The sequence below is a fragment of the Penicillium samsonianum genome (genome assembly GCF_028829775.1).
Source record: "Penicillium samsonianum strain IBT 33392 chromosome Unknown utg000001l_segment0_segment0, whole genome shotgun sequence".
NCBI lineage: Eukaryota > Fungi > Ascomycota > Eurotiomycetes > Eurotiales > Aspergillaceae > Penicillium > Penicillium samsonianum.
Genome location: NW_026643259.1, coordinates 540048 through 560293, shown reverse-complemented (window position 1 = coordinate 560293; position 20246 = coordinate 540048). Strand labels below are relative to the sequence as shown.

The window sequence follows — 20246 nt, the reverse complement described above, 5'->3', positions numbered from 1 at the left end:
ACAAGGGATGGGAGATGGTCAAGCACGCGGATGGTTTGTGGTAATGGTGACCGCCCAAATGGTTGCGAGCTTGAGGTGTTTGCAGTTGAGGATTTCGAGAATTTCTCGGGGAAGCATGTTTGCACTGTTTGCACTCTAGTATAAAGACGTCAACTTGGACGGACTCAGGAGTAACTGGGCAATTTGATAGCAAAACCCTCATATTTAAGTATATTTATAAGTATAGATTTCATCTGCACTTCTTACTGCTTGCATAAGTCTTTAGAGTGTCTACTTCACCTAAGCAGATTTCTCAACTCCGTTCCAACCGCTACCTCGGCCCTCATAGATCTTTTGGGATCATCACAACAATGCGGTTTTTTGCCCGGAGAGTGAATAGCTTCAAGAATTATTATATGATTGATAAATGTTATGATCATCACAGGATTAGGATTGTCAATTGGATGAATATCCATGGATATTGTGGTACTACATGGAAGCAAAGGAACTTTGCCCTAATCACGGGAGTAAGACTAACTAGAAATGAGTTCATATCAACCTTCCATCGTCACCACTGGCCACTTGTAAACCATTTATTATCTGCTAGACAGAGGGTTTGTCCGTTCCTATTGACAGACCCATCATTTTCAATTCGGTTGGACATAGCTACCAGCCATCTAACCGTTTGTTGAATTGAAAAAAGAAAGTATAGCGTGAACATCAATCGTGATCTGATTTCCCGGTTGCTTAGAGAGGATCTAATCGAGCCTTAAGACTAACAGTCTCTAATTATTCGATCTTTACATACATAACTAGCACAAGAAAATGATCACAACCACTCAAGTCAACATGGCAGTCAGATGGCGAGCACCCTTACCACCCGCTGACATCAAACGAGTTCCAGGTAAACTGAGGCGGAACACACATTCCCTCCTCACCACGATCGTATGACTGCTCCTCAGTGTCATCCTCACAATTGTTCGATGAGTACAGAGTAAAGATGCAGTTAAAGAAATCTACGCAAGCGATCTGTCTTTTCTGATCTCACTGATCATACGTCCAAGGAGGTCACTTTTAATTCATCAAATCTGTTGAGCATACCATGTCAATAGAGCCATTTATTACTCAAATCTTATTATTGAACAGCCTATTTCTCCCCAATCTTCTAGCCATCACAAAATGAACCAGGCAAAATAAACAAGGCTTCCACATGCTGTTACACACTCGTTGACCAAATTGAATCCGTTTGTGTTCCAAGCTGACGAAATACACATACCGGGACGGGAAATGGCTCAACATTACCTTAATCGCATTTAAATTTCAGAAGCTGTGGCTTGCCGTCATTACTGTGGCTGTGTGGGTAAATGTCCTAGGTCGTTAAATTATTATACATACCGTCCAAACTCGAAACAAACCTCTAAAACCCTAAAATCCCATGTGACACGCACCTACATACAAACCTGGTTCTGAGAAGGCGGCAGCAGGCGGAGGGGCATAGCGACAGCACATTTAAAATAAAGCTCGTGCTGGGGAGTGCTCAGCACAATCACATAAATTTCATCTTCAGCCTCTTCGGATTCCAAGTACCCGATTGAGGTAGTAATCAATGAGGTAATCCCACATAGTAGCATTCGAAATCAAATTCCCCAACCAACATTCACAAATTGTTTCTTCATCAAGAGGAAAAGAAATAGATCTATGTAAAGCTCTGTCACGCTGTCGCTGGGTATATAAAAGATTTTTTTGGCCGCGATAGTACCCCTCCTATAGTGGACACCGCACCAGAAGACAACGTTTCACCATCTGTAGAGGACGGGTATTCTTCCTGTATTGTTGACATAGGGTCCAGTACTGTAGTTCCTGTTTCAAAGGGAATTCTATTCTCACTCGGCAGGTTGCAAGCTGAGCGTCGGGGTTGTTTTGCCGGATGGAAGCCACGATAGGGTGTGACGAAAAGCTCCATTCCATCTCTGTTGGGCTCCAGGCAAGTCTGCTGGCTGTCATATACGTTCATGTCGCGATTGCTCATTAAAAAGGCGACCAGCTGGTTCAGCACGCTGAATTCCATCTTCAGCTTAACGCTGTAAACGACGGTCTTATACGTTGTTTGTATTTCGAAATTGTTGCTATATTGGGTCGCAAGAAGCGAAGCATCCATAAGAATGACAATGATATTGACGAGTATCAAATGTTTCATGACATTATGGCCACTTCGTTCGTCGCGCGCGAGAACCGGTTTGAGTGCCCGAGAAGCTTCCCAGATATACAACCCAGAGATAATGATCTCTTGGGCAGAGAATCCAGCAAGCTGGATTTTCTCATAGACATTGAACGGGCCGAGGAAATTTGAATGGCCTAGACCGCTGCCAAAGAAGAGGATGGAAACCGGAATGTGCAGTACGCAAAAATTTATGATGATCATATACAACACCCATCGGTACCGACGGTAGTCGCTGACGACAAGGTGCAGCCGGGAATAAAGTACGACGGATTGGCCCGTGACCATGGCGTACCAGCCGATGACAATGAGTACAGCCATAGGGAAGCTAGGGGCAAGTGCGAAAAAGCGGAGTAGGACCGCAATAGCATGGAGTAAGATGCCTAACGTGGCCACGAGCATGCTCCAGAAGTATAACCCTCGGTAACGCTTGAAGGTCATGAAAATGGAGATCATAATCTCCAGAACGTTATAACAGGTGATACCGAAAAACGCTGCTATCGTCATAGCGATAGCGCGAGACACGTGGATCGGCCCCGTTTCACCTGCCATAATTCAAGTATTGCTTGCCTAGCGCAGTGACAAGAAGTCGTAAGATCGATGGAAAAGTTCACTTTAGTGATAGAAAAGAAGTTTTCCAATTCCCACATGATTATAGACGCCTATTTAGAATGAAGACAAAAGTTGGGTCAATAGGGCGCGGCTCGTTGATACTGCAGTATCAAAGTGAGCTGCGAAGCGGCGCCTACTCTTATATGCCAAATTCTCCACAAACTCTATTGCGCTGGTTGCCCCAAGAACGTGGCACTCCGCCACACGCAGTTTCCAAGTAGCGAAAAACTTAGAAATTGAATATCAAGTAAATGAAGTGCGTCACCGCCATGAGACTACGCCAAATCCAAAATTATTTTACAGAGACTTCTAGACGAATCACAGTGGTTATTATTAAGAGCAGGCCACCACTAAACATAGCCTAGATCGCCGATGCTGCTGGTGCAACAAGTCGTTGGAACAAGATTAAATACTTCCGCTTAATCATAGAAAGCATTTACCAATATAATGGGCCCAGTATTTTGTCATGTTTGGTAAATCCTGAACAGTCCTCTCGAATTTGATTGGTGAAATGCTGTTACCGTGGTGGATTCCAAGGTTATGATTAACATGGACGGAAAATACGGTTCGACGGCCTAAGGCCAAATTATTTCTGAAATTTAACGGAGATTCAAAAGACCATGGTTTTCCTAAGACACAATGCAGCCTCAACAGTTTGGCGTCGAAACGCCGGACCATGTCCGAAGCAAATGCACTTAGTGGCGAGGTCTATACTCGTTAGTTTTTTGAAGCCTATATATGCCTCGTTAGGTACTTATATTGAACGAGGAACGAAATTTAAAGCGAAGAAATAAACGCGTAAGTGCGATAATAGCGGCCATTTTCCTATAGTGCAAAATCCTCTCGCTAAGGAACTTCTATATACCACTAGCATCTAGCTATTCGCCGACCTCGGATACGACGTCCGATTCTAATTCTTTAGTCTAGCTCGCGAGTTCTTCTAAGATATAGAAGTGTCTCTTAGAACGTAACGGGATAAGTCTAGTAGCTATTAGATTTCTTAATAAACCCGTCCCCTTCGTTATTGGTCCAAAGTCTGGTCTGGAATGATAGACAGAACGTTCATCCCGAAATACGTGAGGTGCAGGATCGAGCTTTGCGGCGGACATATCGTTGGAGAACATTAGCGTCTTCAAAGCCAATAAGGAAGTTATCAGCTTTCAGATCTGCGGCCAGTTAGAGAGTCAATGAAATAGCGAGGCTTAAGGAAGAGGGGTAGTAAATCACCAGTGAGTATGATATGACACTCGGAGTGGAGAAAGTCTAGACCTTGCAGTAAGATCCTCAAAAAAGGCTTCAGAACGTTTGGAGGCACTCCAACACTCCCAAAGTGTTTTCCAAGAAGCCAAATTGGCTCTCGTAATGGTTCGAAGACCAAACAAGCATGTTATCCGAGATGTCCTTGCACCTGGAATGACTCTTTGACTAGTTGAACGTATCGTAGGCTATCGTGAGCAGAATGCAAGGCAGCGATATGCTGCGAAACTGTTATCTCTTCTTCTGTCGCTTTCTTTTCCTCGTCTCCGAGATTGGTGGGTTTCAAGGTTATGTATTTGGTTGACTGCCATGGCCAGCTTTGCGGTGTTAGGAAAGACATGATACTGAAATCTGATCAATCGACCAACCGAGAAACATCTTTTGCCAGCCAAGCTGTGCAACTAGCACCCCAGCTGAGCTTTGAAATGATATGGTACCACCCGACGGTCTCCTCGATGCGAGTGACGTAGTATTTTCTTGGGATCATAAGAAGACCCTTGTTCCTCTATAGGCGATGGTAGGGAGGTGGCCTGGGAGAAGGACCGCCTTGGACACAACAAATATCCAGGGTGGGAGAGTTTCCGAAAGGATTGTCGAATTAAAGTCATCTTAATTAGCGATAGGACTCCAAAACGATCAAAGCGAGGCCTTCTATTACGGCAGTTGAGCGATCAGATTTGCTCACTGATTGGAGACTGGGTATTACTGAGGCTGGAATGAGCACCCATAGAGCACCCATAGAGCATCAATTATCATACACGTGACTGGTCTGATGGCCTTGTTTTCTTTGAGGAACACTTTGCACAAAAATAAGACATACTATTTTAATCACCAAGTAAAATGGGCCTGTTATATCAAAGGTTAAACCCGTCTAGCTTCCCAAACACCACCAAGTCCTAGTTACAAGTGATGAGGCAGCTCCATAGGGAAAAAAAAGTAAAGATAGAGTAATACCGAGCGCGTGACAGCCTAGAGAAACTCTACCGGGAACACTCGACCCAGTCTGGCTCGTTTGCTATGTTCGCTGTGTCTCCTTGATAACGGCCATATGGGGAGTCACATTCTGCCCGGATCTCCCGCTGAGTCGGAGGAACCCTTAATCCGGGTCGGAATTCGGTTAGCCCGATAGTTATGTTCTGTAGCATACATGTAAGTCTGGTCTAGAAGGAAACCCAACCTGTATACAGAAATCAAATTTTGGAAAGAAAAGAAAAAGCAGAAACCAACAAGAAACCTCTAGGAAAATACATTTCGCCTCATCCATGTTCGTGAAGGCCATCTAAGTTTCATTTGAAAGACCCGTTCCAACTGCAGAGCACCAGGAAACTGGGAACAACATGTCTCGGAAGAGATCAAAGATTATTACGCGTCTTGCGTCGTGGGTGGCACATCGGCTCCGTTTGCATCCGTTTCCGCCAATTTCTTGGATTGGAATTTATCGGCAGAGCGGGCTGATATCCGGGTGAGTTCGGTGACGAAGGATTGGCCCCAGAATGCGCTAGAAAATGGTCAGTCTGAAACGAAATACGAGAAACAAGGATATGCCCTGGTTGGCAGGGTGACAGGGAAACGCACCTGGTGTACTTGGACACGTATCTGTCCAACTTGGCAAAGTTGAGAGCCCTCTGTTCGTCGCTCATGGTCACGGCTTCTTGGTAGGCGCCTGCCAGTTCTTCGGTGTTCCAGGGGTTCACGATAATACTGCCGTTCAGACTCTGGGCTGCTCCGGCGAATTCAGAAAGCACCAACACTCCGTGGCGCTTCTGTTGGGTAGCGATGTACTCGTAGGCAACCAGGTTCATGCCGTCACGGGTAGATGAGACAATGCAGGCATCTGATACGGCGTAGAGAGCGATGAGCTCGTCAAAGTTGACGGACTTGTGCAGGAAGTGAATAGGCTGGAACTCGACCGTGCCTTGAAAGACAATTAGCTTCGTTCAAAACACCAAGCCAGAATACATACCGAACTTTCCATTGATCCGACCCACCAGTTCGTTCACCACGGCCCTCAAATTCTGGTACTCCTCGACATCCTGTCGACTGGGAACGGCAACCTGTACAAGCACGACCTTCCCGACCCATTCTGGGTGGTCGCTGAGGAACACTTCGAGCGCGTGCAACTTCTGGGGCACGCCCTTGATGTAATCAAGACGGTCAACACCGACCATCAGCTTCACGCCCTGGAACTTCTGCTCTAGCATGGCAATGCGCTTCTGGACCTTCTCCTTCTTCAATCCCTCCTTGAACTTCTCAGGGTCAATACCAATGGGGAAAGCTCCACATGTGATAATCTTGCCCTGGAATTCAATGCCGTTGGGCGTAGTTGCAAGACCCCTAATTCGATTAGATATAAACTCCACGCCGTGCAGTTGCAGGGTATACTAACAGTAGACGCGAGCAACTGCTCAGGAAATGGCGCGTGTAATCATAAGTGTGGAAGCCAATCAGGTCGCAATGTAGGACACCCAAGAGCAGTTCATTGCGCACGGGGAGGATTCGGTAGATCTCGCTGCTAGGGAATGGTGTATGTAAGAAGAAACCGATCTTCACGTTCTTCTTGCTATCGCCGATCTCCTCGCGCAGCATCTCAGGAAGCAGCATCAGGTGGTAGTCGTGAACCCAAATCAGGTCGCCATCCTGTACTTCCTTCGCGATAGCCTTCGCGAAAAGACGGTTCGCTTCCTTGTAAGCTTCCCAGGCGGACTCGTCGAAGGTGATCTCGCCAGGGTGGTAATGGAACAGAGGCCAGAGGATGGAGTCTATGCGAAATAACGAAGTATTAGTGTATATTCCAGGGACTTCGCGGGGAGGAACAAGAGCAACTGACTGGAGAACCCATTGTAGTGTCGATCTGCCAGGTCATCATCAATGAAGACCGGTACAGCGCCGTATTCTTCTTTGAGGCGCTGCTTCACGACGGGGATCTCGGGCTCTGGAACCTCCAGACCGGGCCAGCCGTACCACTGGAAGGTGGTTGATTTTGAGAGGCCACTCAAACCACTGACCAGACCTCCTGATGACATTGAGAAATCATATTTCCCATCATCAGACCGCTTGATTGTGATCGGCAGACGGTTGGAGACTAGAAGCAGGCGAGCTTCATTCTTGGGCTCGACGGAATGCATGGTGATGGATCGGATGCCGGCGAAAACGGAGGATGTGATTAATGGGATTAGAATAAGGGCCTTTAGTGTAGACAGGGCAAGCCGGGCTCCTGTAGTTCCGATAAAACATGCGATTAGAGTCAATTTCGTAGGCGGGGAAACCCTTGGAGATCATGACGAATATGAACCAACCTTTGTAACAAGGGGATATTTACTCCGAATGAGCACCAGATTAGCAATCTATCTCCATATGTAGATATCTGCTAGCAGTAATATCAAACAAAAAGTCGACTGTGAAGAGAGAGGGAAAAAAAGGTGAGAGGGTGAGAGCAAAGCGGGGGACCGGAGCGAACGTCACTCTTGGAATTGTTGGAATTACCGGTGGACCTCAATATCGCTCACATGAGGGACTGTGGAAAAATATGAAAAGCAAGGAAAAGTATTTCTTTCTATATTTCCATGCAACTTGGATTTAAAAGAGATCTTTCCAGAGAAGATCCTTGGTCTTTTTAGTGGTCATTCTGACTCCGCATCTGGCAGACCGTGCAACTGGCCTGAGCCAGTCAGAAAGATGAGTGACAGAGTGCTGACGTCGAATGTATTTTGGATGTGTTTTTGGGGTGTCTTTTTAACGTCTTTTTAGATGTCTTTTATGTGTCTTTTAACATGTCTTTTTTACATGTCTTTTTACATGTCTTTTTACATGTCTTTTTACATGTCTTTTACATGTGTTTTACGCTTCTCAGTTTTATAGTTAAAAAAAGACAAAAAGATAATAAAAACCATAGACCGTACAACCGACATTTCTATGCATACATATGTAACTATGTCGGAATCTATACATCTCATAAAGCCGACTTCTCACTCACAAGACTCCATTTCCCCGAGTCCGAATCATGAACCGTCCTTCCCTCATCCTCAAGCTTCATCAACACCTGCAACACACCATGCGAAGCAGGTAAATGCAAAGACTCGGGAACGTCACGGTAAATGCGCTTGACCAACTCAATAGGCGTCCACGTCTGCTTGCGCTCCGGCGAGGACTCGCCAGCCGCGACATCAAGCTTTCCAAATCGCAGCACGCGCAGGACCTCGTCTTCCCGCTGCTGTCGGTGCTTGATGTACTCGGTGATCCGCGCGCCGGCGTCCTCGATCACCGCCCCGTGTCCGGGGTACCCCCGGCCAGAGGAGACGCGGTCGCGCATCCGGTGGAGACTGCTGAGGTAGGTTTTGAGGGTTTCGAAGACGGCTGTGCCGTGGCCTAGGACGTCTGTAGTTTTGGGTTAGATATGGCTCGATGGACATTGTATATCATGGTTTTTATCAGTGGAGGGGAAGAGAAGGGCTGGAGTAAAAGAACCACACTTACTATCACCCGTAAACATAGCATTTTCCTCCTCGAGCATAAACACCATATGATCGACGGTATGCCCGGGCGTATGGAATGCTGTCAAGGTAGCACCCTCAACGGAGAATACCTGGCCCTCCTGGATATCCGTTTGAGCGGAATCAGGCTGGTGTTTGAAAATCTGAGCCTGGGGACAGAGTTTGAGCAGATCTGGCAACCCGTTGACATGGTCGCCATGCCAGTGTGTCAGGAGAGCCTGGTGCACTGTTGCCTTTTCTTCTGCGAGCACGGATTGAAGGTTTGCTGCCCATGAGGGCTTGCCTTCGCCTGTGTCTATTAAGATCCGTTGGTGGCCGCGGCCAATTAAGTATGTGTTTGTGCCTGGGTATATGGTTAGGGTGTGTGTTCTCAGTTGGGATGGAGTGTGATGCTTACCTTGGAGTGTGAACTGTATTGCGTTGCGTGCTATTGATCAGCTTGTCGTACTATAGTGACATCATGGCATCTATGCACTCACCTTCCCCGGATTTCCGCCTAGAATTCTCACGACTGATGCACTGAGGCGCTCCACTTCTGGGAGTTGGACGAGCTGGGTCGCCATATTTCGAGATGAGATGGGTATAGTAGATGGCAAGCAGAATATCCTCAACAACCTGGTCCTTATATCTAGGTCTAGAAGTGCAAATCAGTGGTCAACTGATGGTTGACTTATCATTCAAGATGCTCTAGGCTTGTTTGATGCGGATAGATGCTTTGTGGTGAGATGTAGAGGTGAACTTGAGAAGATACCAAATCGGTGAACTTGCGAACCCAATGACGGAATAAAATGATCTGATGGCGTCCAAGTCAATCTTATACTGAAGTCCAACTAACGCGGGGCAGAAATTGTGCCTCGGTAAGCTTATCTCATCTTTGGATCTGTCCGAGGCGCCCACGGTATTTCTGTGGGACGTCCATGGTCTGTCTATTATGCCGGACATGGTTGAAATACGTACTTTTGTACATGAATCTACGACCTACGAAGGGATCAATTTGAAAACAAAAAGAAATTGTGTATGCATGCCATTCCTAACATACAAAAACAGTGATGTAAAAATCAAAAAAAGAGTATATCCATTGAGCCCACCCAGATATCGGGAATCAACGCAAGGCCGAGAAATCAGGCCTACAAAAACACAAATTCATTCATAATTTTTCCCAGAGCGCAACTCCTCGTATCTTGCTCGCGAAAGGGACATGGGCAATAGACAACCAATCTAATGGCTGCCGTGTCACACCGTGGTTTTCAGAAGCATGTATCTGAATTGTTCGACACACCAGAGAACGTAGTTTACACAGGTGTCTCGGTCATAACCGAAACACTTGAAGGTTTTATTGTTGGGGAGTCATGACAGAAGGAAGAAAGGCAGTTTAAGCCTTGCGGGCCATGGTGTTGAGGGCAGAGCCGTCGCGGAACCACTCCATCTGGGACTCGTTGAAAGTGTGGCTGAGAGAGATGTCGAAGGCGGCGCCACCGTCCTTGGGGTGGACACGGAGGGTCATGGGCTTGCCAACCTCGAGCTCAGTGCAGAGGAGGTCGACCTTGTCCTCGGGGTTGATCTTGTCGTAGTCGGCAGGATCGGTGAAGGTCAGAGGAAGCATACCCTGCTTCTTCAAGTTGGTCTCGTGGATACGAGCGAAGGAACGGGTGATGATGGCGAGACCACCGAGGTGACGGGGCTCGAGAGCGGCGTGCTCGCGGGAAGAGCCCTCACCGTAGTTCCAGTCACCAATGACAACCCACTTGACGCCACGAGCCTTGTAGTCACGGGCAGTAGCGGGGACGGCATCGTACTCCTTGGTGAAGTAGTTCTTGACCTTGTTGGCCTCGTTGTTCTCCTCGTTGGTGGCACCAATCAACATGTTGTTGGAGATGTTGTCCAAGTGGCCACGGTACTTCAACCAAGGGCCAGCCATGGAGATGTGGTCAGTGGTGGTCTTGCCCTTGCACTTGATCAGAATGGGGATGTCGGTGGCATCCTTGCCATCCCAGGCCGGGAAGCCAGCGAGGATCTGGAGACGATCGGAGGTGGGGGAGACAGCAACGCTGACCTTGGAGCGATCAGCGGGAGGAGCCTGGTAGGTGTCACGGCCAGCATCGTAGCCGCGAGCGGGAAGACCGTCACCGGAGGGAGGCTTGAGCTTGAACTCCTTGCCATCCTTGCCCTTGAGGGTGTCGGTGATGGGGTTGAAGTTGAGGGTACCGGCAACAGTCATGGCGACGACCAGATCGGGAGAGGCAACGAACGCGTGGGTGGCGGGGTTGGCGTCGTTACGGCCAGTGAAGTTACGGTTGTAGGAAGAGATGATGGAGTTGGCCTCACCCTTCTTCACGTCCTTGCGGTCCCACTGACCAATGCAAGGTCCGCAGGCGTTGGCAAGGATGACACCACCGTACTCCTCGAGGGTCTGGAGCTGACCGTCACGCTCGATAGTAGCGCGAATCTGCTCGGAACCAGGGGTGATGGTGAACAGAGACTTGGACTTGAGACCGTGGTCAAGAGCGTCACGGGCGATGGAAGCAGCGCGAGACATATCCTCGTAAGAGGAGTTGGTGCAAGAACCGATCAGACCGACCTTGAGCTCCTCGGGCCACTTGTTGGTCTTGACAGCCTCCTTGAACTGGGAGATAGGGGTGGCAAGATCGGGAGTGAAGGGACCGTTAACGTGGGGCTCGAGCTCATCGAGGTTGATCTCAACGAGCTGATCGTACTGAGCACCCTCATCCTCACGGAGGGAAGCAGCGTACTCGCGAGAGAAGTCACCAATGTGCTGACGCTTGGTGGCCTTCAGGTAGTCGTACATGCGGTCGTTGAAGGGGAAGATAGAGGTGGTAGCACCAATCTCGGCACCCATGTTACAGATGGTACCCATACCAGTGCAAGACAGGGACTCAACACCGGGACCGTGGTACTCGATGATGGCACCGGTACCACCCTTGACGGTGAGGAGACCGGCGACCTTAAGGATGATATCCTTAGGGGTGGTCCAGCCAGACATCTTACCAGTGAGACGGACACCAATGACGTTAGGGGCCTTCAGCTCCCAAGGGAGACCAGCCATAACATCGACGGCATCAGCACCACCGACACCAATAGCGGCGGTAGCGAGACCACCAGCGTTGGGGGTGTGGGAGTCAGTACCGATGATCAGACCACCGGGGAAAGCGTAGTTCTCAAGAACGATCTGGTGAATGATACCGGAACCGGGCTTCCAGAAACCGATGTTGTACTTGGCGGTAGAGGAGGCAAGGAAGTCGTAGACCTCCTTGTTGATGTCATTGGCACGGGCAAGATCCTTCTCACCTCCAACCTGGGCCTCAATCAAGTGGTCACAGTGGACGGTGGTGGGGGTCTGGACGCGGTCCATACCAGCGGACATGAACTGCAGGATAGCCATCTGGGCAGTGGCATCCTGGCAAGCAACACGGTCGGGGCGCAGCTTGAGGTAAGAGACACCACGCTGGATGTCCTGGCCGTGGGGGTCGTCAAGGTGAGAGTACAGGACCTTCTCGGAGTAAGTGAGAGGACGCTGCAGACGAGAACGGACGATGTCGAGGTTCTCGGACATCTTCTTGTAGTTGATGTAGTGGCCCTGAGATGTAATATGTTAGTCGCTATTGCTTGGAATCGTACTCCACGCCCGGTTCTCGGGCGCTAGGCTGGCAGCCACTCACAGTTTCCTGGTTGGTCATCTCGACCTTCTTGTCGAGAGGGTCATTGGCGGTAGCGAAGGCCCGGGTTCCGGCAAGCTATACATTGAAAAGTCAGTAACTGCATGTCTAAGCCATGTCCGAGCTATCATGCACGTCGGCATATGTGCCACGCCACGTGTAGCTGAAGCTTGGCAATGAGGTCGCTGCTTACAAGACGGAACTTGGGGGCCTAGAGTCGAGAACACAAGTTAGTTTTCCATTCATCAAGAGTCAAGACTGGCACTCAGGTAGATCGCCATGTGGCAATAATGAGCCGAGGGAGAAAGACGTACCAGCGCACCAGCGCGCGCGAGGCGGGTGGAGATCATGATGGAAGCTCTATGAGATGGGATTGCACATCCAAGAGCTAGTAACCACCTTCACCAAAGTATGTATGAGAGTGGAGAGTAGAATGAGAGAGGAAGAGATCAAAAAGGAAGAAGAGGACGAAAGCTTGGTTTTGAGTGGGAGAAAGATTCTACGGGGACCGGGAGTAGAGCCGTAACCGCTGTTACCACGGCGATACAATACGCTGGTATTGGACTAAGCCTGCCGCATGCGATCCATGGATGGTAAGAAGGGCTGGGCAATTTGATAGACGCTGCTTATGGCCGAGAATTCTCAATATTTACTCAATATTTACAATGCTAGATGATGAGCTGTACAAGGGATATACTGCCCGATTATTTTTCTATCCATATTCTCTTCCCATCTGAACTTCCAATATTCAACATCTGTGGCCTTTTGTGGTTGCCATGGGATGTACCGGGAACGTAACACCGATACAAGGCATGTGACGGATATAACTCGGCCACCAATCACGGAGTTTCCAATTACAAGGCCCCTTCGCCCAGTTCCCCCATTTCGGACCAAAGGGCTGACTTTGGAAGGTCAATGTGTTCTCACCTGGGGCATGTAACTCTCTCGGCCTGTACCCCGTGCTACCGGCAAAGGGGCAGCTTGACGCATGTGGATTTTATGGGTTTCATATGTATGAATTCAGCCAATGATCAACATGTGTTTACTAGTTCATGATGCTACTCAGTACGATGTAATGCTCTATCAGTAGAGTGCTTTCTGAACAGTATTTCCATCACTATATCCTACACCTAAAGCTACATATGTACTTTATACATATAGACTTGGTATTGAACTTGAATTATGTACCTAGATATACGGAACAACATACCTCATGCAAACGTCATTAAATACACAGTTGTACGGTGACGAAATCACACTGAGCCGAGGTGAGCCGAATGGCAATCCCGCATCGCCGCCAAGGTGCCGTGTCTGATCACCAGCCAATCAGCGCTCAGGCGTTTCAATCGTTGCCCGTGACCCACAATCGGCGGAAATTTCATCTCAAACCTCGCTATTGTCCATAGCCTCTTTGACCCGCTTTCCTCACCGTTTACTCCGGAAATCGGTGATAACCAATTTTCATTCCCTTGCATCTATTTTGATACCATTGTTCGGCTCCAACTCCGAGGTATTTCGGCTATCAGTAACAATGGGTGCTCTCCGGAAAGTCAAGAACAAGCGCCGCACTAGGTACGTCTACCCTAGGGGTTGTGCCTATACCTATCGCTGGCGTTCATTTCTAACACACTCATAGAGACTACGATCAAGTCGTCGCGGATATCAAGACTCCCCGTCACCTCCAGAAGTACAAGGACTCGAAGGATGTGGAAGATCTGCCTGGTCTAGGCAAGTTCTACTGCACGGAGTGCTCCAAATGGTTTGAGAGCGACTACAACCTCAAGGCGCACGCCAAGGGCAAGAACCACAAGCGGAGGTGAGTGTATTTAGATACCATGTCTTCTGTCGCATCGCTGACCAGCTTCGCATTTTTTTTTTTAGACTTCGTATCCTGCGCGATGAGCCTCACAGCCAATTGCTTGCCGAGCGTGCGATCGGACTGGGTTTCGTCGACAACGGCAAGCGCGAAGAAAACCCCGACGAGATGAAGGAGTGAATCGAAGCTTGAGCTTCGCCTTCTGGGATAAAAATCAAAACCTTTGCTACGCGACCACGATACCCTTTCCAGCAAATCGACATACGCAAATCGACACACAAAAGTTTCCAGGACAATACATCTAGACTCGTTCTGATGTTGACTTTCCTCATTCCGTTCATGCATATCGGTGGAGTCTCAAGTGAAGCAATTTTTTTATATTGCCGATACTCGCCGGGTTTTCGCTCTTCCGTTTTGCGGGTCACTTGAAACCGCCGACCATCGGCGAAAACGGCATCTGGGCGAAATTTACCCCCTTACTAGCAATACTACCGAGTAATTCCAATAGAAATCCCTCAATACCAAATAGAATCTAACCTAACTCGGCTTCCGGTAACTGCGTAGCTTGGCTTTAATGTTTTGATATGTTCCAGATCTTCTATATTCTAAGCTTGGTGGTCGCTCCAGGTTGAACATATTTACAGGCCCGTTATGGGCTCTTGTGTTTTCACTTGTGCGTCCCAAGAATTATTAAAGCTCTTCATCAACCATTCATATGCCGCCCACTTTTATCAGATGTTAGTTGTTTAATCGATTGTGATAACAACATGGCGAAAACATACCTGAACGGCATTCACAATGAACGCTCTGACACTGCAGACTCCAAGGCCACGATAGAATGCCTTGATACCCTCGGCGCGATATGTCTCTTTCGCAATTTGTAAAGAATTCAACGTCTGGCGCTGTGGTCGTAGTAGAGACTGGCTCTCAATTGTCCCGGGCGAATGATCTGTAATTGTCTGTGCCTGCAGTCGTGTCTTGATCATATCCAAAGGAAATACCGAGCCCCAAGTAACAACGCCGGCAATGCCACCGCAAAGTAGGATCTTCAAAGCGGCCTGGTGTGAACCATCATCATCAGAGGTCATAAATCGTTTGCAAAGTTCGTAGGACCAGAAACTGCGCTATGTCAGCACTAAATCCCTCAATTGATACACTGGGGTATCCGGGGGTGGCGTGTTAGGTCCATACTAGAATCCATAGCCAATTGAATCCCTGGCGCTAGTAATCCCGCCCCCAAAGTAGAGACCCCTCCAACCGCGCGTTCGGAAGATATCCTTGGCGACCGCCCACGAGGAAACTCCTGGCCGGCGATCCAGCTGTGCCCGACACTTGATGAACTCCGTTGGTGATGAGATGGACCAGCTAGCCAGTCCGCCCATGGCACCGGCTAGCCAAATCTTGTAAGGCGAGACCCCCACGGGATTGGTGGGATCGGTTACGGACCCGTCCAATGCTGCTAAGGATCGGTTGTAAGCAACAAAAAGAATAGCATTGAGAGCTCCATAGCCTAAGATCGGAGCAGCAGCGCCTATATAGATGGTCAATTAATTGTTATTGGTATCACTTAATCGGTGCAACACGGACCTCGAACAAGAGAGCTTGCTTTTTCGAAACGGCTCAGTTGTGCCGACGATGCATCTGCATGTGAGTTTCCCGCTTGCAGCCGGACTTTGATGACGTCGAGAGGATTGCCGATGATAATCCCAATGGCTCCGCTGATGTAGCCAGCCCAAAAGTCTGTGGCCATGAAATCTCAGCTCTAAGGGCCAGATTGGAGATACCTGACACAAACGTCAATGATCCGAAGATCCCCAGATTTCCATAGTGGGGTGACCCCTCACGTGCCCGGGGAGCGCGAGTGCCCAGGTGATTACCATTAGGGCATCCCCGGGGCGGCCCGGGGCAGATAGACCTTATCCTGGATTACGGACCTGCAGTTCCCCGATACACTACGGAGGAAAGCTTAGCGGAGAGTGTATCGCTAAATAAAGAGTGTGTCCGTGGTATCTTTTCATTGTAAAGACATCTTTGTGTTATAAATAATGTCTAACTACCCTCTACCCCTATCGTTGTTCATCCCTGCATGCACAGTTATTCTTTACATTTATCAATCAACTTATATCTCCCTCATAATAAACCTCCCTGACTCATGCGCTTCCACAAACCTTGCCCTATCGGGTAGTTCGTGATGGTGTCGGTAGTTCGTCGCCTTCTGGCTGAGCTCCCGGTACAGTTCCTTTCTAACGAAGTCGCGATGCTTCTCAATTCACTCACTCGCTTCGCGGTTGATCTATTATGCTATTAGAGTCCTGTCTGCGTTTGGTCTTTCTCCTAGAATTACTAAACTTCGAGAAATCCGCCGTCTACCGCATATTGACATCCGACGCAGCGCCCTGGACCCGTGTATGCGATCTTATCGAAACGACAGGTCGTGTCCCGTAGGATAATGTTACACATCGAAACAGACATAGGTATAATCGTCTCAGTAGCCCGGAATGGGTTGAGTTAAGGCCGCCTAGCGGTCATGGGAATCATTATTACCTCGAGCTATGTAGGAAATGTATTATCCACGGCTGGTCATCTTGCTGCGTGCTGCCGCCATGCATTCTTGGCAGATTGTGATATATAGAAGGACAACAAAATATATAATAAAAAAAGCATATATACAAAAATACTTCTAGGAAACATATAAAACACCGCACGCATTGTATTTATTAACCAAATCTACTATTCTACGGAGTAGATATGCCGGGCTTATGACTCTACGATGCACAATATAAGTCCGAGGAAGAATAGCTGAAGGAAGCAGAGCGTAAAACGTACAGACGACTTCTCCATGTATAACCAGCGATAATCTTGATCCAGTTCATCCATGGATCTACCCAAACGTCTGCCTCACCAGTTCTTGGTTCGCAGCCAAGAACTCCTTAAACGTAGCTAACTTAATCCCAAACTCGGCCTCTAGCTCCCGCGGCTCAATGTTATCCTGCCGCTCCCAGAACCATAACTGAGAGTCAATCTGAGGATTCAAGGGCGCCAGACGCTCTGCCAGATCGCGCGGAATATGGTCAACCACAATCTCCCGCCCACTGACCTCGGAGATAGCCCGCGCCACCTGCTCTGCCGTCAAGGCATCACTCCCAATATCAATAGCACGGTGCGAGAAACGCTCCGGCTCAATAAAAGCAGCAGCAGCAAATCGACCAATATCATCTGGGTTAATGAGCATCGTCCTTTTCTCGGGTGCCATAGCAGTGCGAAGAGTACGTGATTCCACCAGTTCGGGGAAATAGCCTTTCACACCAGGAGGGAGGTAATTTGTCATAAAGACGGGTGGACGAAGGATTGTCCAGTGCATGAAGCCGGCTGAGCGCACGAGGTCCTCGATAGCACCCTTGCTCTCGAAATACCCCTTCAGAATGCCGGACATAGTGCCATCGTGCCATCCGGGGAATGTTTCCCGCTGGTCGACCGCACAGACGCTAGTGTAAACGAGCGTCGTGACCGTGCCGGATGCGCGAGCTGCGCGCACGATGTTGGTTGCCTGTTGCAGCTCAGCACCATCGCCTCGGAACGAGGGTAGTACGTTTAGGAACACTGCTGTTGCGTTCTGGCAGGCCAATTGGAGTTGCTCGGGTTGGTCGAAGTTGCCCTCGACTAGGACGGCGCCGCGATGGTGTAGGTCAAGCGCGGCGGCGCTGGACTTTGTCCGAACCAAGGCGTGGACTTGTAGTCCTTTGGCAAGGAGGTGGCGGGCTGCCGCTCCGCCTTGTTTACCGGTGGCTCCGGTGACGAGGATGGTCGGGGGCATGATATAGGACGATAGTATCTTAAGGGAAGGAATATGATTGAGGGGAAGCAGAGACATCCGGAGGTATGTAGGCATACTCTATATATATGTTACGGGCCTAGTACGTTAGTACACAGATAGGTCAAAAGTACATATTTTCCAGCCTCTGTGTTCTACAAGGATGCGGATGGTCATTCTGAGTGGAATAGAGCCTGAAGGGATTGATCAGAGATATTGATAATATGTGTACCTAACTCAATACATATCAAAGATTATATAGTATCGTTGGAAGCAATTCAATGTATGAAGCAATTAATTACACCTGATGATTAGGGCTTATATCTTTCCCGAATGGGACCTCGGGAACCGCACATGGTGTCCCTTGTCGTTTGTCTTTAAATTAACCAAGTCGCATTTGTCAGAATACAATTGCATTTGTCAAATCTGATTACAATCCATGCATCGCATTTGTCATCGCTATAATCGCTGTCGTGGGGGCCATTGGGGCCATTAGCAATCACAGCACTAGAGCCGACCCCTACCTAGATTGCTTATTTAGGCCACCCTTTATCGTCTCTCAACCTCGCCATCGCAACATTTGAATTCACCAACAAATCTACTATCATGACCAACACTATCTATCTGATTACTGGCGCTAGCCGCGGAATTGGTCGTGGTCTAGTCGAGACATTCCTCGCTCGCCCCAACACCACGGTCATCGCGGCCGTCCGTGACCCCGCCGCTGCTTCCTCCCAGTCGCTACAATCCCTCTCTAAAGGCGACTCCTCTAGCCTGATAGTAGTAAAAATCGACGCAAAGTCACCCACCGATCCGGCTGCTACCGTCGAGATCCTCCAGACAGAGCACGGCATCGACCACCTCGACGTGGTGATTGCTAACGCGGGAATTTCCGAGGACTTCTCGCCCGTGCACGAGGTCTCTATTTCCGTGGTGCGCGAGCACGTCGAGGTCAATGCCTACGGGCCCATCTACCTTTACCAAGCGGTCTACCCGCTACTCAAGAAGAGCACGAAGCCCACGTTTGTAGGAGTCGGCAGTCCTATGGGCAGCATCGGCGGCATGGAGCAGCGCCCGTACCCAAGTGCCGCGTACGGCCCGAGCAAGGCTATGTTGCATTGGATTGTCCGCAAGATTCACTTCGAGAATGAGGACTTTGTGAGCTTCGTTGCTGATCCTGGGTATGTGTCTGCTGTACTCGAATGGTCCTTGTGTCGCAGAAATATTAATGAATGGGTAGCTTCGTCCAAACTGATATGGGTAATACCGGTGCCCGGCTCGTTGGTCTTGAGAAGGCCTTCCAAACGATCGAAGAGAGCGTCGGCGGTCTCGTGAAGACTATTGACGAGGGGACGAGGGAGTCGGTCGGTGCGCAGCTGCGCGTGTGGGATGGAACACAGTTCCCCTGGTAGTGATAAAGTATTAGAGTCATCTTTGCATGATCTTCTGTTTGCTTCCTTGAGTTTGATACCTCTCTCAATATTAGCTAGTCTTTTTACTTTGGACATAACACAGAAGAACTTCTTTTCATGATCTACCTTCCCTTGGCATATAAACATAGCAATGTCAAATTGGATGAATTAGATTGAACAACCAACGCTTTTAGTCTATTGGGTATGTCACGATAATACGATTTTGAACCGCCCTGTTTCTTTCAATTTATCAGTTTGAAATTTCAGTTTTTGCTTCCTGTCGTTTATTTTTGCACTTCTAGCAGATGAAACAGGATATGGGAAACGGCATAAGGAACGCCAAAAGGATGAGTTGAAAATGTCAACACAAGGGATATTAGATATGATTGATAGATGCCCGCGGGCCCACCTGGGCAGGTGCCGACGAGAGGCTAGTCAGCGCTTTCCTTCGGGGACAGCTTCGACTGTTGTCATGATCGGTTTGGTGGATCTGTCTGATTTGAGGAACGCCTTCATCTGGCTGGCGGGAGCCTTGGACCAGACCCAGTCTCCAGTCAACCAGGTGACACGGAAGTAGGACATCTTGTTCCATTTAACAAGATACTATTATACCCCAGAGTGATAAGCAAAACAAAAATCGCTCACTTCTTCCTTGGTTTCTCACTTCTCCAACCATCAATATCAGCTCTCATACCATCATGCATTTTGCTCAAAATCACAGACACCGAATCCTCCACACTTTGATAACCACAATACCCTTCGACACCAAATTCGAAGATCAACAATGGCCGCCGAACTCGAACACCAACGACAAGGTCCATAGGGACTGGATTGGGCGGCCTACGTGGGCGGCACGATGTAACGTGGCACACGTTCACTTGAGCGATCCTTTGATGATCCATTCAGCGTCGAAGATCACAGAGAAGCAATTCTTGTCCCTGAGGGAATTTTGGCCGGAGCACCAATAACTCAGCTAT

General features: G+C 48.7%; 8 protein-coding genes across 8 annotated transcripts; 2 read left to right on the top strand and 6 right to left on the bottom strand.

Moving 5' to 3' along the window:
- Positions 1-4196: 4196 nt before the first annotated feature.
- Positions 4197-4406, bottom strand: N7471_000220 (kinase domain protein; the record flags this gene model as incomplete). Its single annotated transcript, XM_057272941.1, has 1 exon — positions 4197-4406. One exon carries the CDS (start codon positions 4404-4406, stop codon positions 4197-4199), a length of 210 nt encoding a protein of 69 aa, XP_057141120.1.
- A 1022-nt stretch (positions 4407-5428) lies between these two features.
- Positions 5429-9119, bottom strand: N7471_000219 (Alphaalpha-trehalose-phosphate synthase; the record flags this gene model as incomplete). The annotated part of the gene is made up of 9 exons (XM_057272940.1): positions 5429-5564; positions 5642-5981; positions 6030-6400; positions 6453-6825; positions 6894-7280; positions 8036-8440; positions 8540-8899; positions 8954-8966; positions 9036-9119. The coding sequence occupies 9 exons, from the start codon at positions 9117-9119 to the stop codon at positions 5429-5431; spliced, it is 2469 nt and encodes an 822-aa protein (XP_057141119.1).
- A 430-nt stretch (positions 9120-9549) lies between these two features.
- Positions 9550-12699, bottom strand: acoA (aconitate hydratase ACO1). The gene is made up of 4 exons (XM_057272939.1): positions 12545-12699; positions 12424-12441; positions 12234-12308; positions 9550-12151 (listed from the first exon to the last, which is right to left on the bottom strand). Exons 1-4 carry the CDS (start codon positions 12578-12580, stop codon positions 9929-9931), a joined length of 2352 nt encoding a protein of 783 aa, XP_057141118.1. The 5' UTR covers positions 12581-12699; the 3' UTR covers positions 9550-9928.
- A 1062-nt stretch (positions 12700-13761) lies between these two features.
- Positions 13762-14226, top strand: N7471_000217 (putative C2H2 finger domain protein; the record flags this gene model as incomplete). The annotated part of the gene is made up of 3 exons (XM_057272938.1): positions 13762-13802; positions 13867-14046; positions 14112-14226. 3 exons carry the CDS (start codon positions 13762-13764, stop codon positions 14224-14226), a joined length of 336 nt encoding a protein of 111 aa, XP_057141117.1.
- Positions 14227-14684: 458 nt separating this feature from the next.
- N7471_000216 (uncharacterized protein) lies at positions 14685-15796 on the bottom strand (the record flags this gene model as incomplete). The annotated part of the gene is made up of 4 exons (XM_057272937.1): positions 14685-14771; positions 14829-15165; positions 15238-15577; positions 15634-15796. The coding sequence occupies 4 exons, from the start codon at positions 15794-15796 to the stop codon at positions 14685-14687; spliced, it is 927 nt and encodes a 308-aa protein (XP_057141116.1).
- A 1131-nt stretch (positions 15797-16927) lies between these two features.
- Positions 16928-17860, bottom strand: N7471_000215 (NmrA/HSCARG family protein; the record flags this gene model as incomplete). The annotated part of the gene is made up of 1 exon (XM_057272936.1): positions 16928-17860. The coding sequence occupies one exon, from the start codon at positions 17858-17860 to the stop codon at positions 16928-16930; it is 933 nt and encodes a 310-aa protein (XP_057141115.1).
- A 603-nt stretch (positions 17861-18463) lies between these two features.
- On the top strand, positions 18464-19269 carry N7471_000214 (SDR family oxidoreductase; the record flags this gene model as incomplete). The annotated part of the gene is made up of 2 exons (XM_057272935.1): positions 18464-19038; positions 19098-19269. The coding sequence occupies 2 exons, from the start codon at positions 18464-18466 to the stop codon at positions 19267-19269; spliced, it is 747 nt and encodes a 248-aa protein (XP_057141114.1).
- A 435-nt stretch (positions 19270-19704) lies between these two features.
- Positions 19705-20090, bottom strand: N7471_000213 (uncharacterized protein; the record flags this gene model as incomplete). Its single annotated transcript, XM_057272934.1, has 2 exons — positions 19705-19872; positions 19995-20090. The coding sequence occupies 2 exons, from the start codon at positions 20088-20090 to the stop codon at positions 19705-19707; spliced, it is 264 nt and encodes an 87-aa protein (XP_057141113.1).
- Between the last annotated feature and the right edge of the window lie 156 nt (positions 20091-20246).

Coding starts and splice junctions, on each gene's coding strand:
- acoA (XM_057272939.1), bottom strand. CDS start 12,580: ATGATCTCCACCCGCCTCGCGCGCGCTGGTGCGCTG. Junction 12,152..12,233: donor AGATGACCAACCAGGAAACT/GTGAGTGGCTGC, acceptor ATTACATCTCAG/GGCCACTACATCAACTACAA.